The sequence below is a fragment of the Colias croceus genome, chromosome 6 (assembly GCF_905220415.1).
Source record: "Colias croceus chromosome 6, ilColCroc2.1".
Lineage (NCBI taxonomy): Eukaryota > Metazoa > Arthropoda > Insecta > Lepidoptera > Pieridae > Colias > Colias croceus.
This window is the reverse complement of record NC_059542.1, coordinates 3,400,676-3,417,906: the sequence shown is the minus strand read 5'-3', so window position 1 is coordinate 3,417,906 and position 17,231 is coordinate 3,400,676. Positions and strand designations below refer to the sequence as shown.

At 36.8% G+C, this 17,231-nt stretch overlaps 1 protein-coding gene across 1 annotated transcript in view; it reads right to left on the bottom strand.

Moving 5' to 3' along the window:
* LOC123692841 (dedicator of cytokinesis protein 3) overlaps positions 1-17,231 on the bottom strand; it is a 61,438-nt gene that overhangs the window by 16,723 nt on the left and 27,484 nt on the right. Inside the window, exons 10-21 of the mRNA XM_045637639.1 lie at positions 16,782-16,941; positions 13,877-14,000; positions 13,258-13,412; positions 12,743-12,911; positions 12,187-12,321; positions 11,206-11,452; positions 10,482-10,668; positions 9,896-10,143; positions 9,424-9,585; positions 8,882-9,010; positions 1,517-1,661; positions 915-1,143 (exon numbers count right to left, since the gene is read on the bottom strand). Coding sequence (XP_045493595.1) covers positions 915-1,143; positions 1,517-1,661; positions 8,882-9,010; positions 9,424-9,585; positions 9,896-10,143; positions 10,482-10,668; positions 11,206-11,452; positions 12,187-12,321; positions 12,743-12,911; positions 13,258-13,412; positions 13,877-14,000; positions 16,782-16,941 — 2,090 coding nt within the window. The remainder of the gene's footprint in view (positions 1-914; positions 1,144-1,516; positions 1,662-8,881; positions 9,011-9,423; positions 9,586-9,895; positions 10,144-10,481; positions 10,669-11,205; positions 11,453-12,186; positions 12,322-12,742; positions 12,912-13,257; positions 13,413-13,876; positions 14,001-16,781; positions 16,942-17,231) is intronic.

The window sequence follows — 17,231 nt, the reverse complement described above, 5'->3', positions numbered from 1 at the left end:
ATTAAACTGCGAATTGATATACCTCGATTAATGTATTAACATCTATTCAATGATATAACTGTGTTAAATTTGATGTAAACTATTAATACTTAAATTTACAATCAATAATTGGTATTTATACTCACACTGAACTCAAATGTTCCCTGATGTACGTAAGCATGTGTAATATTTTTTCCATCATTAACATTTTAACAAAACTTATCGATGAACACAGACCAGAACACAACATTGTATACTTATTTTTAAAATAATATAAACCGTACATTCACGCCGAAAAGCACTTACTTAATGGTATATCTATCAAGAAATAAACTATCGTTTATACATTTTACTAATTTGTATAACGAATATAATGATCTCTTTTATTCAGTTATCATTTAATTACCTATTTATAGGCTATTTGAAAGTAATTTGATAATAATATATTCATGTAAGTATTCCTTGTTTTGGTTGTAACATTTTAGTGTCTGCTAGTATGTTTCAATAATAATGACGATTTGCTCAACCCTTAAAAATATATTTTATCTGTATGTGCAAAAAATAGATTTTATTGAAGTGAAACTTCTTTATCGGGGTTGGAAAAAAATTTAGTGTAACATTTTTTCGTTACGCGCGACATTTTTCCGTTACGCGCCATCTTTTTCTTATCCCTACCACGCGTGATTTGACGTATTTCTGTAAAGTTGCATATAGTAAATAATTTTTTGCAAAAATAAGGTCATAAAGAAGTTTCACTTCTTACGTGTGTACACTAGTACACGCACACATTTTTTGGTGTATTCTATTCCATCATTTCTTTCTCATCAATTCATTTATTCTATACGGACATTGCAGTTACAATATTGAGTCACTGCAATTTCAACGTGTTATTACTTTATTCTAGTCATCGATTCTTCATTATCTATCATACTTACACGGTATCAAACAGACGTCGATAGTGATCATCAGCCTTATTATCCGCAACTAGCGAGTCCAGTTTATCAACAAGCGCGGCTTCAGTGCGTCTCGCGGAGCCGGTGGCAGCCCGTTCCGCCGCCATTAGAGCGACTAGAGCGCCTAGAGCTGCTCTACGGAGCTCCCCTACTAGGGTGATCTCTAGGAGAGCTCCAACCGCCGCCCCTATTAGCTGGAGTTGCGCTGCCCCTGTAAATTTTTGGGATATGCAATCATTATGAAAAAAGACAAAAAAATGTGTTAAAGTACTGGGTTGGATAATAAATTGCGCAGAATAATACTCTTTATAGCGCTCTAGTAACGGTGACATTTTGATATAATGTTTATTAACTGTGTTATAATTAGCACGTTAGTAAATGTTAGATATTTGTAAAAATATTACTGATTATTATAATAATTATGTGGGAGTCAATTGTTAATATAACATATCAGTTTAATTAACTAAACCATCACTATATAGTACGCTTGTAAATTGGCGTTGTATTTTTTTATAATTCAATTAATTTGAAACTTAATTTGCCCACGCTCCATGTAACCCGACCCTAACTATAACACTACTAACCCAGCCGACTCCACACGGCCAACACCTGCAGGCCAGCGGCGGCTCGCATGCCGCTCCTGTCGGGCCCTTTGCCCGTCCACCGCTCCGTTTGTAGCGCGCTTGATGTCACTAGGGCCACACCTAGCTCCATGTAGCCCGACCATAACTATAAAAAACATATTTTTATTTTATACTTTTATATGTACTTGCCAAATATGCATGCTTTAAATCAGTGATGCACAGACCGCGGCCCACGGGCCGCATGCGGCCCGCCGGTCGAATTCTGGTGGCCCGCCGACAGCATAAAATATAATACTCTCGAATTATTCCAGAATAAAACCAAAAAAAATATGTTCGAAAAGTAATTTGAATCTCGCGCGCGCGCTCTCAAGTGCACCTTGCTTGTGTCGGTAACAGCGGTCGGTTATGTTCGTGCCGAACTCGGTTAAATTCGTTTTCTTGAGGAAGCGCCGCGGCCGGCACGCGTCGAGATTTCTTCAGACAGTTTTCGACTCTATACGGGTGGCATAAATGTCACGCTAACCAAATCATTTAAATGTCTTGAACACACGGCTTCAAGGCAAAAATCAAATGATATCCCAGCTCTACGCTCATGTATCATCCTTTCAATGCAAACTGACACTTTTCAGATCGCAATTGAATTCTGGAAATTACAACTATTTTCAGAATTATTATAAGAAAATGGCTGAAAAATTCAACAAAACTGCGATTAATTACAGTTACGTAGAAAAGCTGGATATTTTGATTCAATCTTTTCAAGACAGATTTTCGGAGTTTAAAAAAGTGAAACCTCTGTTTGACATATTCAGCAATCCTTTCACGATTTCAGTTGAAAATGCACCACAGTCAATGCAGTTAGAAATTATTGACATTCAAAACGACGAAGATTTACGCAACAAATTCAACGAAGGAGACTTGCTGAACTTTTACCGCTGCATTGATAAAAATATGTATAAAAAGTTGCGCATAAACGCACTGAAATGTGCCAGCTTATTTGGTTCTACCTCTATGTGTGAACAAACCTTTTCGATATTAAATAATAATAAAATAGTTTTTCCGAGGGTAGGTGCCAAAAGTGCTACACGTGTTTATTTTTGCTCTTCAGTAAATAATTAATCTAATCATCGTTTTTAAAGTAAATAATGCTATAAAAGACCTACGTACTCACCGGAAAACATTCCATTGCATACTCTATTAAAACTAATAATTCTTGAACTACAAACCTTTTGTCTTGCACTGATTGAATTGGCTGTCACTCAACTGATTATTACAATAAATAAACATGGATGTGATATCACTAAGGGAGTCTATGGCACAGATGTCAGACATGTTCAACAAGAAGATGTCGGAGTTCCAGCAGGAATTGCAGAAAACCACTACTACCTCTACCTTGGCAAGTCCCCCATCTCGGCTGGCATCTGATTTTAGCGCATTCCGCTCTTTTGTAATCACTTCTCTGCAATGCTTGCAAACTCAGTTGGACTGTCTTTATAAGCTATACGACAATCTTGAGATGAGGAACCGGAGAAAAATTCTTCTGCTGCATGGTGTCCAGGAAGGCAAGGATGAAAACCCTACCACCACCGCACTAAACATACTCTCTGAGCGTCTAAAAATCTGCAATATGCCTGTGGAAGGTATTAGTCAATGCCACAGATTGGGAATACCTAAAGACAATAAGCCTAGGCCTATTTTGATTAAACTCCGTGACATCTCCATGAAGGAACAAATCTGGTCATCTAAAACTAATTTGAAAGGCACGGGAATCACCCTATCAGAATTTCTCACTAAGAGTAGGCACGACATTTTTATGGCTGCTCGGAGTCAGTTCGGTGTATCTAGATGTTGGACCAGGGATGGTAATATCTTTGTGATTGGTTCTGGAGGTGTTCGGCATCGCATCGAGGATTTGGCTGATTTAAAGGCCATTGCTGTTGCTCCATCGGATAAACCTAATCCAGGTACTGCTGCTACCACAAGTCATGTAGTCAATGATTCTTCTAAAGACCTTAAAGCAGCTCGCACCAGAAGACTGATGAAAGCCAAGTAGCCGACCAGTCTAACTCTAGCACTTGCACTATTTTTAAGCTGTTAATGTTTAGTTTGCCTGTATAAATTCTCCTTTGATATTTTAACTGTTTTCAATAGGTTTAGTTTTAGTATATATATATTCATAACACAGAATTTTTTTTAATATCACCTTCAATTGTTTAACATTTAATTAATTTTTTAGAATACCGTCTACAATCTACATTCTACTTAGGTAGGTACCTACATTATTTTGTTTACATTCAAGTTCTATCTGTCAACTGTCATGTGTCAAGTGTCAAGTGTCTGCTGTCATAGTCTATGCGTTCACAAAATTTAACAAACTTATTGCCAGTGTAAAATTGCCCATTTATTAGTTACCAAATTTTATTTTATTCTTTTTTTTCGAATCCGTTTGTGTATTTAAATAAGTGCATATTTTTTATTTCTTTTTCATTATTTGTACACTCCTTTTTTCTTTATTTTGTCTCTCTATTTGCTTTGTATTCTCGAATTATTTAATAATACTATTGTAATTTATTCCGGAGGGTACGGTCTCGAAGTATCTTTATTTTAAGATATATTTTATTAGTTAATTATTTATTCTATTAATTAGTTTACATAATATATATCTATTTATCATAATTATAACTACTTATATATTTTTTTTTTTACATTCATACGTTTTTTATTATTATGTTAAATATAAATGCCGAGCTTCAAGATAGTCCTTCATCCTCCTTTGATTCTGCAGATAGTGGTGAGGATAGTTTTCATAGTGCTTGTACCCCTCCTCTCGACCTGACCCTTTCTTCTATATTTAGTAATTCCCAGAAAAACTTTAATGCTGTCCATATTAATGCACAGAGCATTCCGGCACATTTCCCTGAAATGCTTGCATCATTTGATTCAAGAAACATCCACGCTATCCTAGTTTCCGAGTCATGGCTCAAACCTTCACTTCCTTCTCAGCATTATCTCCTCCCCGGCTTTCACCTTATCCGTAATGATCGTATGAGCAAAGGTGGGGGTGGTGTGGCAATTTATCTCCGCTCTCACATCCCCTATAGTATTATCCGCTGTTCCCCTCAACCTCCATCCGTCAACAGCACCGAACATCTCCTCATTGAAATCCAACTTTCCTTGTCTAAAATCCTTCTCGGTGTATTCTATAGTCCTTCCCTAACTATAAACTACTTTTCCTCCCTAGAAACTTTACTTGATGAAGTGTCCCCGCAGTACAACCACCTAATCTTCATGGGAGATTTCAATACGTGCTTGCGGAAAGGTGATAGCCGAAGTAGGAAGTTACTGTCTCTCCTTCACTCTCATAATCTTCATACACTTCCTCTTAATCCAACCCACTTTTTTCCTGGATGTACCCCTTCCCTTCTCGATCTTATAATAGTTTCCGCACCCAATTCCGTATCAAAGCACGGCCAGTGCTCTGCTGATGCTTTTTCCTACCATGATCTTATCTATGTATCCTACAAACTCCGTCCTCCCAAATTTAAACCTTCCTCTACCCTGCTGCGTAATTTTTCCGGTATGGATACTGAGTTGCTTTTGGCTGATGCAAACGACACTGACTGGGAGACCGTCATAAGTGCAGAGTCCATCGACTTGAAAGTAAGTGTGTTTAACCATCTGGTCATTGCGCTGTATGACAAACATGCACCTCTAAAACTTGTCAAGAAAAAACATACACCTGCGCCGTGGCTCTCACCTGAACTGAAGTCTCTTCTTACCAGGAAAAATCGTGCAAAGGCTAAAATGAAGACAGCTAAAACAGATCAAGTGCGTGAAAAATATAAAAACATCCGTAATCGTTGCAACATATTGTGTAGAGATGCACAAAGACGCCATATCCATAAGTCGGTCGAGAACGGCGACCCTTCTTCAATATGGAAGTTTCTTAAATCCTTAGGAGTTGGTAAATCTTCTTATAATTGCCCCCCGTGTAACCTTGATACCGACGCTTTAAACGCTCATTTTTCATCATCTTCCAGACTTAACGATACTACTAAACAACAAACGCTTAATTTTCTTTCTACCACTTCAGCTCCTGTTTTTCCCCCGTTCTTCTTTAATCGTTGCACTGTGGGAGAAGTTAAGAAGACAATACTGTCCATATCTTCGAACGCAGTCGGTGCTGACCTTGTAAGTCGTAATATGGTCCTTCCTATCCTCGATATTATTGCTCCTGTGATTACCCACATCCTCAATTTTTCAATTACCTCGGGCAAATTTCCAAAGACTTGGAAAGATGCACAGGTTATTCCTCTGCCTAAAAAATCCAATCCAAGTTGCTTTTCCGACTTCCGTCCCATCTCTATTTTGCCTTTCCTCTCCAAAGTCCTAGAACGTATCATTCATACCCAATTAAGCTCATATCTTAACACTCATAACGTACTCTCTCCTTTTCAATCCGGTTTCCGTCCTGGCCATAGCACGACTACTGCTCTCGTTAAGGTTACTGATGACATCCGTTCAGCTATGGACAGTAAAAAACTTACCATACTATGTCTTCTTGATTTTAGTAACGCATTCAACACTGTCAATCATGACATTTTATTAGGTATGCTACGCCTGATCAACTTCTCCCCCACAGTTCTCGATTGGTTTCAAAGTTACCTGGGTGATCGGCGGCAGCGTATCTTGTTGGATGGAAAACATTCTTCTTGGTGTGCTGTCTCCGCTGGTGTACCACAGGGCGGCGTCTTGTCACCTCTCTTATTTGCCATATTCATAAATAACCTCTCCTCACGTATAACTTCTCTCTACCATATGTTTGCAGACGACTTACAAATCTACCTTCACTCTACACTTGATGATTTACCTAACGCTATTATCACTATAAACGCGGAACTTGCTACGATAGTAACATGGTGCGAGCAATTTGGCCTTACAATCAACCCTTCCAAAAGCCAAGTGACCATTGTTGGAAGTCAGTACCTTATTTCGGAGATTGACTGGGGTATTTTGCCTACTGTAAAAATTGGGTGTGTGGATATTCCTTTTAGCAAACAAGTTAAAAATTTAGGTGTGATTATTGATCAAACGCTTTCTTGGTCTCAACATCTCCAGCTACTCAGTCGTAAATTATATGCTGCATCTAGCTCTTTACGACGCCTTCGCAACTTTCTACCCATACCGACAAAGGTTATGTTAGCACAGTCCCTTCTCCTTCCTATTCTTGACTACGCTGATGCTTGCTTTCTCGACTTAACATCTGAGCAATTGGATAAGCTTGAGCGACTTCAAAACCATTGCATTCGGTTCGTGTACGGTCTCCGTAAATACGACCATGTCTCTCACTTTCGTAAGAAGCTCAAGTGGCTCCCAATCCGCCTTCGCCGGAATGTTCATTACCTACTTCTTTTGTATCGAATCCTTTTCAATCCCAAATCTCCTTCTTACCTAAAAGACCAGTTCCAATTCCTGCACTGTGATAACTATTCTCTCCGATCTGTGGACAGGTTAGTGCTATCTATCCCTTCGCACCGCACACATTTCTATGGTGGCTCCTTTTCTGTTACTGCCGCCGGTTTATGGAACTCCCTGCCCGTTAGCATCCGAAAAGCTCAAACATTGTCTAGCTTTGCCAAACAAGTCCGAAGCCATTACCATAACTTAGCATTTAACTCCGATCAGTAAGTTCTATATTATTTTAATTAGTATTTTGCTTTATTTTTTTATTGTTATGGTTTTCTTCTTCCTCTTGGTTTTAACGTATTGTATGAATAATGTATGTATGTTTTTTTTTTTTTTTTTTTAATATATTGTTATTTAGTTTTATATTTTATTTTATATATGTATTATAAATATTTATTTGTATGTATTTTGTGCATATGAGTATGTATATGGATTAGTAATATGTATGCATATATAAGTGTATGTATTTATTATTTATGTAGTTGTGTACTTCTGACCTACCTCCTCCTTTATTACTTCACACAGTGGGTTGCCTGGAAGAGATCACTCTTTAGTGATAAGGCCGCCCTCTGTGCTAGTTTAGCTATAAGTTTTAGTTTTATGTTATTTGTATAACTAGCATAGTAAAGTGTTATAAATAAATAAAAATAAAAAAATAAAACAAAAAATCGAAACCGCCTTGCAAACGAAAGTTTGGAAGCAGTTTTACGTGTTGCTACAAGTAAATTTGAGCCAAATATAAAAAAGATTGTAAGCACTATGCAGTGCCTGTGCCACGCTTCAAATTAATAAATTCTTTTTCAATTTTAATACATTATTATCAATTCTTTATTGTCTTTAATTACCTATATTTCCGGCGGCCCGCCATCAGTTCATAATTTGCCCGAGTGGCCCCTAGTCTTAATAAGTCTGTGCATCCCTGCTTTAAATACATGTATTAACACTATTCGATGCCCGACAGGATAAGTACATTTGAAATGCTTCAAATTAGGGAAAAAAACATTTCTCATTAATTAAGTATAATTATATAATCCATACTAATATTATAAATGCGAAAGTAACTCTGTCTGTCTGTCTGTCTGTTACTCAATCACGCCTAAACTACTGAACCAATTTGCATGAAATTTGGTATGGAGATATTTTGATACCCGAGAATGGACATAGGCTACTTTTTATTGCGAAATATTTACCACGGGCGAAGCCGGGGCGGACAACTAGTGTAAAATATATCATACTAGCGGTCCGCCCCGGCTTCGCCCTTGGTACATATTTCGCAATAAGAGGTAGCCTATGTTCTTTCTCAGGGTCTAAAGATTGTCTGTGCCAAATTTCATCAAAATCGGTCCAGTAGTTTATGCGTGAAAACCATACATATACATACGCAATTACAAATCTTTCCTTTTTATAATATTAGTATAGACTAGCATCCGCCCGCGACTCCGTCCGCGCGGATGTCGGTCTTCGCGTGGATGGTTTATTTCTCCATTTTGAGTAACTCTAACAATGATATCTCATAAATATCTATTGGACCCAAATACGGCTAGGCCTATAATAATACGCAACGTGTGTTCGCAGTTCTACAGAACAACGTCTATGGATAAAACTGAAAAATTAAGATTAATTTTTTCTACGTATTTTTCCAGGATAAAAAGTATCCTATTTTACGCCCAGGATAATAAGGTATAATTATACCAAGTTTCATCGAAATCGACCCGTTAGTTTTCACGTGATGCCTTCACATATAGACAGACAGACAGACAGACAGACAGACAAAAATTTTTTTAATCACATATTTGGGTTTGGTATCGATCCAGTAACACTCCCTGGTATTTATTTTTTCTATATTTTCAATGTACAGAATTGACCCTTCTACAGATTTATTATATGTATAGATATACTAACTTGTGAATCAAATTGCGGTGGTTCATCTCCCAAGAATCTTTCGAGTAGAGGTTTAGCTAAATCTTGCAGCGCTGATAACAAAACTTTGCAACTCTGCACACGCAGGACCATCCAATCCGATGGGAATACCTAAAAAAATATTAAAATTAAGATATACCGCTATTTTAATAGCAAATAATACGTAGTAAATAAGTTTTTATTTTATTTTTTAATACGTAGTAACTCAGGCCCCGGAACCATAGACACAATAGAAAATCTATTGTGTCTGGGACCGATCGGGTCGCTTGGGGCTCAATGGGTTAAATAATAATTTTGGTAAATGACAAGGTTATCTAATTTTATAATAAGTAAAAAATAGTACTTAAGTACTTTCTTATTTAAATGTTATGTTAAATTAAATTTAACGCAAAGACTACTTGCAGTAAAGGTGGAAATGTAAAAATTTCTATATTTTATCAACATACTTCTATCTCACGCATAACAAATGATGTTATCAGTATAGAAATTGGTCAGCTAAAAATAAGAGCAATTCATATACTCACGTCTTGTTCAATCAAATGTCGGAATACAAGGAACGCTCGCATCAGGAAGTCCTTTAGCGGTTTCCTATCATGCGGGTGTGGGGCGAGATGGCTCCATAATCTCTGATAATGTGCTGGCTTTAGTAACTCCATCACTCCTAGTAAACCAGCTACCATAGATCCCTAGAAGAAATTTTAATAAGTTTTCTCCATAATCATAATCTGTCAATCTTTTGCAAGTAAAAAGTCTGACCATCTTATATTACTCGAGTCCCCAACATGCAATTATAAAACGAAATTTACGAATGTTTGCCAGAATTTAAGGAAAAAACATTTGCGAATGTGTGTGAGCGGTATTATGGTGCACCAATTAATGTTTTGAACGCGCCATAACTTTTCTTCATTGTCACTTAATTAACACGAATTTCGTGATATGGATATTTTATGGTAACCCACGACGTCACTATGCAACTATTTCACTAAATATACTCACAAGTACGGGCGAATTTCCGCCAATCAAATGCAGTACAGTTTCAACGAGTACGTCCAGTGTGTTCAAGCAGAGCACATCTACATCTGGATCCAGTGCATCATCATCCAATGGAATGTCAGGGTCTTCTTTCTTCCATAGTAACGTGACAAGTTCACCTAACATATCGGCACATTGGGATAGTTCGTCGCGTCGTGCTAAGTGCACTCGTAGGTGGTGACATGCGGTTGTTAGGACTATATTTCTCGCTTCTGTAGAAAATTAGATCAAAGTGAGTTGTCTTTTAGTGAATTTATATTAATCGTTTGTAATTTTTTAACCTTAGAATTATTAAACTACAACAGACTTTTTATCTTTAAGTTACATATTCATCTACATATTATAAAAATTACATTCCATAAATAAATAGTTCCTAACCAGTTCCTAATCAGTTTATTCAAATACTGGGAAATTAGTTACTAAATATGTCTTATAAATTTTTTTTTCAAAAAATACAGAACAAATATGATAGATGTTCATATAATAAACATGATTGTATGGGAATAAGTAAAACATAATAACGAAATACAAGAACTTTTTCCCAACTTACCCGGTTCTTGTCCCAACGGCCCTTTCAATATCTCCTGTGCCGCAGCCAACCTGGCTCTAGCCAATGGCGCCGGTACGTTCGCTGCGAATGCATCCAACATGGCCGCCGAAATTCTAGCCGCTTCTACGGGACTTAGCGCTGAAGATACCTCCTTGGCGACGCTCGCCCATGACGTCATTAGGGCAACCTTAAAAAATGTCGATTCCTAGTAATTGAAAAGAAAAAGGAAACAAACAAATAGAATATGCAAAAATTAAATTATACTACATTTTACATGTGATCCTGTTTTATGCTTTTTTAAATATTATAAAAATTGTGATAACATTGACAAGATTACACAACTGCAAATTATAATATTAATTGTTTGATGCAGCCAAGATGTGTTTTAATGTACCCAGTATCACTCTCACAAGTCACAACATATACGACAAGCCGTTAAGGGCGTGCCTATAGCTGTTGCCTGGGCAGGCGTCAAGTGCTCTCTATGTGGGTGTTGAGCTAGTGCTTTTAGCGCGTGTAACGCAGCCCTAACATCCCATCTAAAGCTATCTTCATACTGTCCACCAACTCAATAATTACCTGGGCTGGCGCCAAGTGCTCTCTATGCGGGTGTTGAGCCAGTGCTTTCAGCGCGTGTAACGCAGCCCTAACATCCCGTCTGAAGCTATCTTTATACTGTCCATCAGGGGCAGCACAAAACGTTCATCAACTTAACAATAATTACCTGCGCGGGCGCCAAGTGCTCTCTATGCGGGTGTTGAGCCAGTGCTTTTAGCGCGTGTAACGCTGCCCTAACATCCCGTCTAAAGCTATCCTCATACTGTCCGCCAGTGGCTCGCGCGAACAAACAGCGCGAGCGCACAGCCAATCGGAACACGGCCCCGAGAGAACGTAGGCATTTGCGTATTGGTTCTTGGCCCTCTGCGCCGGCCGCCCATTCGGCGCAGTGTTGAACGGAGGAGAGGAGGCCTCTGGAAAGTTTTATGAAATATACAGGGTTACTTGTAAAACACCGGCAACCTCGCAGGACAAGATAGCTAACATCATAAGCAACAACATTTGTTCTACGACTTTTGAAAATTTGTTAGATTTTATTTTCATACAAAAATAAATATTCATTTAATTTTCCGTTTGAATATTATAAACTCTACGCCACCCAAAAATTACGTAAACAAGAAGCGAACGAGAGGGGATGTCGCGTCGACCATCGATAATGAATAGAACATAGACTTACAAATGTTAGGAGAGTACAATAAAAGTTTAAAAAATCATTTAAAAATAATTTATTGCGTTATGCCAAAAGTCGTAGAACAAATGTTGTTACTTATGATGTTAGCTATCTTGTCCTACGAGGTTGCTGGTGTTTTTCAAGTAACCCTGTATATTTATATTATGCGAGAGTATGATCTACAGTAGTATGCTAGTAATAAGTCTACAGAGACAACTAAGACTTATTAATCTTAAAGCTCAGACAAATACAAATTTTCGTTTCTTTCTTAAATACATATAGTAACTTACGGTAAAAATTTGGTAATTATTTTAAGTGTCGAAATCGAAAAGAAAAACATCAAAAATCGTGAATCATAAAGTTTAGTAACCTTACTTTAGTATATTTGTTGTTATATGCAAAATAAAGTTCAGACATATTTCATTTATAATTTAAGTGAATTTAACCTTTTAATAATTTTAATGAATATGTACTCACTTGTAAACAAGAGCTGCTGAGAAATGCTCTTCAATATACACATCCAATACAGGTCTAAAGTGTTGAAATCGACTTTCATCTAATAAACTACATATTGACACCAGGACTAGAAAAACGGTTCCAGAATGAGGCGTACTGCAAGGAAAACAATGAATTTATTATAGATTTTAGCTTGATGTTTTTAAATATAAATTATATTATAAATACATGTTTCAAGATCTAATAAGTCCTACTATACGAAATTTTGTGAGGATGTGTGTGTGTTTGTTACTCTTTCACGCAAATACTACTGAACCGATTACAATGAAATTTAGCACACATATAGAGGGTAACTTTGATTAACACATAGGATAGGTTTCATCCCGGAAATCCCACGGGAACTGGAACTATGCGGATTTTTCTTTTAAAACGCGGGCGAAGCCGCGGGCGGAAAGCTAGTATTTATATATTGATGATATGTTTTAAAAAACGTGAATGTTAATTTTAAGAGACTGCATGATAAAACGTTTACCAATTAAAGAGCTAATTAAAATTTAGTTTGAGATAATTAAAGTACCTATTGCCATCTTCAGTAGAAAACAAAGCGAACAGTGCGTCTAACACATCTCTTAAAAACTTGATAAGTTCCTCACAGCTGAGACCGTCGCCCAACCGCAACACTCTCAGTAATGTTTCTTGCACTTTTTCCGGGTGAGCCCGCCATTGTAACAATGCTAGGAGATCCTCTGAAGAAGTACAAATCATTATAAAGCTTCTCTATTCCTATTTTTTTCATATTAAATTAGATCTTATGTTATTTTTAGTGTAAAGTGAATTCCCGTGTCCCTTAGCTTAGCCATATTTTAAGTGAGATTCATTACTTTCTTTAAACTATTTAATTGTTAAAAGAAGTCAAACCACAACAAAGACTTAGAAAAATCACGATACTCTTATTCAAGTTGAAATTTTACCAAGATAAATCATCCAGTGGAACAAAAATATTGAGATTTGCACGACATAATATTCTAACAAAATAAAAACTACATCTACTGCCACTACAGAAATGTAATTTCCTAAAAAAAAAGCTCTCACCATTCTGTGTAAGTTTAGTAGAACACAACACGGTACTAATAGTGCAGTTCTCTTTGGTACTCCGCGGGAACGACGTGACGAGCCCGTTGGTTGCGTTCGCACGCACAGAGTCGGTCGCACACGACGGTAGGGAGAGATAGTTTGCTGATATTAACCTGTTTATAAATAAATTTTAGGATTATTGCATTAAATATTTCGCTCTGTAAAGTATTCTTACTTACAAGGCTATTTATTTTAAAAATGACAAGCAAGTGCATTCGTTGTTCACAAATATCTAATATTGGTAAATCGCATTAAGTTAGCAAATCGTGCCCTCTTACATAAGAAGAACACAAATCATTTTACATTCTTCATCTACATAGGAAAAAATCAACTTATCCAAAATAATATATATTCAGATTTAAATACCTAAAAAATCTAATAAAATAATATTTATTTGCCAAAAGAAGGTTATTAAATGTACATAATATTACGACAGCGGACCCCGCACACAGCCTGTCTCGCGGGGCAAAAAATACAAAGAACATTGTTGAAACGACTGTTTCAATTCATATCTTAAGACCTTGCAAAACTACAAAAATTGCATATTAAACTACCCCCCATAAATACAATAACTCACTTGGTAGGATCATCACACTTGTACACATACAACTCGTGCGCTCCATCTCTGAGCGTAGCGCCGCTCGCTTCCATTAGTCTCGCGAATGCGAAACCGTATAGTTTCCTTTCGTTTTTGTCTCGCGCTGTAAGTATAAATAAGTTATTAAAATGATATTTTGGGAAATGGTTTTTAATGTGAATAAGAAAGGTAATTGTGTACTGAAATAAATGTCAATAGACTGTTTATTTAAAAAATACTAGCACTTATTTATAGGACAAAAACCTGCCTTCGGTCAGTTGGATAAAAATTATAAAATACCTTCTTTTTCGAACATCCTGTTTTTTAAGAATCTTTTAATGTGTACCTATATTTACATATCCAGCTGTCTTTCAAGATTATCTAGTGTCTTTAAAATGTATAACAAAGATCTCTGAAGAGCAAACATTTGCATGCGTGCACATGCGTAAGCATTCGAGCAGCATAGTAAGACGCAACTGTTCACCACAAACCGAACCGTTCTTGTAATTTAGCACTAGAAACTCGTATAAAGTAGAACCGATACCGCTTGTATCCCATACATAATCCTTTAGATAATCATGCATATCATATATTACTGGAACAATGCCGAAACTCGATGCGTACGTGTGCGTGTGTGAACGTTTCCAACGGTACAGTGAGACGCAACTGTTCGCCCCACCCTGGACTGTTCTGGTTATATTACACTAGAATCTCGTTTGGAGTGAAGCAAATACTTCTGTCACCTAATACACTATCCTATAATGTAATATACTCACTGGAACAATGCCGAAACTCGATGCGTACGTGTGCGTGTGTGAACGTTTCTAGCGGTACAGTGAGACGCAACTGTTTACCCCAAATCAAACCGTTCTTAACACAAGAAATTTGCATGAAGTGGAGCCAATACTATTAGCACCTCATATACTATCCTATAATGTAATATACTCACTGGAACAATGCCGAAACTCGATGCGTACGTGTGCGTGTGTGAACGTTTCTAGCGGTACAGTGAGACGCAACTGTTTACCCCAAATCAAACCGTTCTTAACACAAGAAATTTGCATGAAGTGGAGCCAATACTATTAGCACCTCATATACTATCCTATAATGTAATATACTCACTGGAACAATGCCGAAACTCGATGCGTACGTGTGCGTGTGTGAACGTTTCTAGCGGTACAGTGAGACGCAACTGTTTACCCCAAATCAAACCGTTCTTAACACAAGAAATTTGCATGAAGTGGAGCCAATACTATTAGCACCTCATATACTATCCTATAATGTAATATACTCACTGGAACAATGCCGAAACTCGATGCTTAACCCTTAATTTGGTATAGTCCGGTGTGACGGACACTTACTTAAAATAAATCCTGTCAAGTTTTTATTTCATGTTCATCGATTTTTAATCGATTAAATGTTTATTTATACCATAAACAAATAGTAAAAAATTAAGCAATGATTGTGACAACATTGCATATGTCAGTTGGGACGCAAAATGTCTGCGAAAAGGCGGCCACCTGTTTTGCTCAAAGTATTTATAATTATTTTTCTTATTTTTTGTCGAAAAACGAATTGAATTTTATATTTATTTATTAGATCATAAACATTTCAATCATTATTTACAAAAACATACACACTTTATTACATTTTTATGGTGTTTATTTGTAACCGAAATGTTTTGTCCGTCACAGCGGACATTGCTAATTGTATAGAAAAGTACCACTTTATTAATATGTCCGCTGCGGCGGACACCGTCAAAATGTGTGTGTGTGTGAGTTTGGATTTTTTTTCATTGCCAACAGCCTAATCGCGCAAGTATAATTATTGCTTTAGTGCCAAATGAACATACACCTTCCCATGCTAGCGAAATATCAGATTCGGAAACTCAATTGCATGAAGCACGTACTAATTCATCCACCCCCCTGTTTTCACCTGCACCATCTGCACCACCTTCCCTTGCTAACGTAACAATAGATACATCCGTCGATGAAGAATTACACTCCGAATATTCTGATAGACCTGCTGATGACCAGATTCTTTCGTGCGTGAAATTGGCGAGTCCATTTTTGAAAATGTTCAGTCCCTATCTGCTATTCCTTGATTGCCTGCAACGCCTATAACACCAATAGCTTCTTGATTAGCACCCCGAAAAATAAGATCTAGGAAACCACCTACACTCAAAGCCAAAAGACCAAAAAAACAAAAAAATTCAGCTGACTTACAATTATTGGAGAGTAACTCAATTCCGTCACCAAGCGACAATAGAAGAAGGTGAGGAGGATGATTACATAGACATGCCAGAAGATGATTCACCTTTGAGTTTCCTTCACCTTTTTTTCTCTAGATATTTTACTAGTATCGTAGAGCAGACAAACTCATATTCAGTTAAAAAAACCGGTAATTCAATTCAACTAACAGAAGTAGAATTTAGAGACTTTTTTTTTAAATTTCATACAAAATAAACTTGAATTGTTTTTTTTTTTAATTTCATACAAAATAAACTGTACTTCGGTATCAAATAGTTCTAAAATTTTCATTTCTGTATTTTTCTTTAGTAAAAAAACATAAAAATAGCTGTGGTTTTTATTTTCCGTAATTTGGCAGTGTCCGCTGTGACGGACACAGGTTTTCCCAGCAGTGGGCTATGGTAGATTTTTTTTTTCATTTTTCGAGAACTTTATGACATACTCCTAAAACCACAAAATTGTCAAATTCATATATTTTGAATATTTTTATCGGTGCCAAATTAAGGGGTACGTGTGCGTGTGTGAACGTTTCTAGCGGCACAGTGAGACGCAACTGTTTATCCCAAATCAAACCGTTCTTAGCACAAGAAATTTGCATGAAGTGGAGCCAATACTATTAGCACCTCATATACTATCCTATAATGTAATATACTCACTGGAACAATGCCGAAACTCGATGCGTACGTGTGCGTGTGTGAACGTTTCTAGCGGCACAGTGAGACGCAGTTGTTCGCCCCACGCCGGGCTGTTGTTGTGGTATAGTACTAGAGATTCGTAGGAGGTGGAGCCTATACCACTGGCGCCCCAAACGCAATCCTGTAAGAAAGAAAGATAATATTTGACAAATAGCATGGCAATGAGAACTAATATCGTATAAAAAATACATTTTAAATATTGTTAGATATTTGAATTTGTAAAAGGCTTAATTATTACATAATATATATACCTACGTATTCTGAAATTATTGCATACTTAATACTTTTCATACAGCGCTATTCTAGTTTCAAACAAGGCAAAAATTGTATATGAATTATAAAAGAGATAGACGCATAATTAACATATTTTTGGAAATATATTAAAAACTCAAACATATAGACTTTATAGTG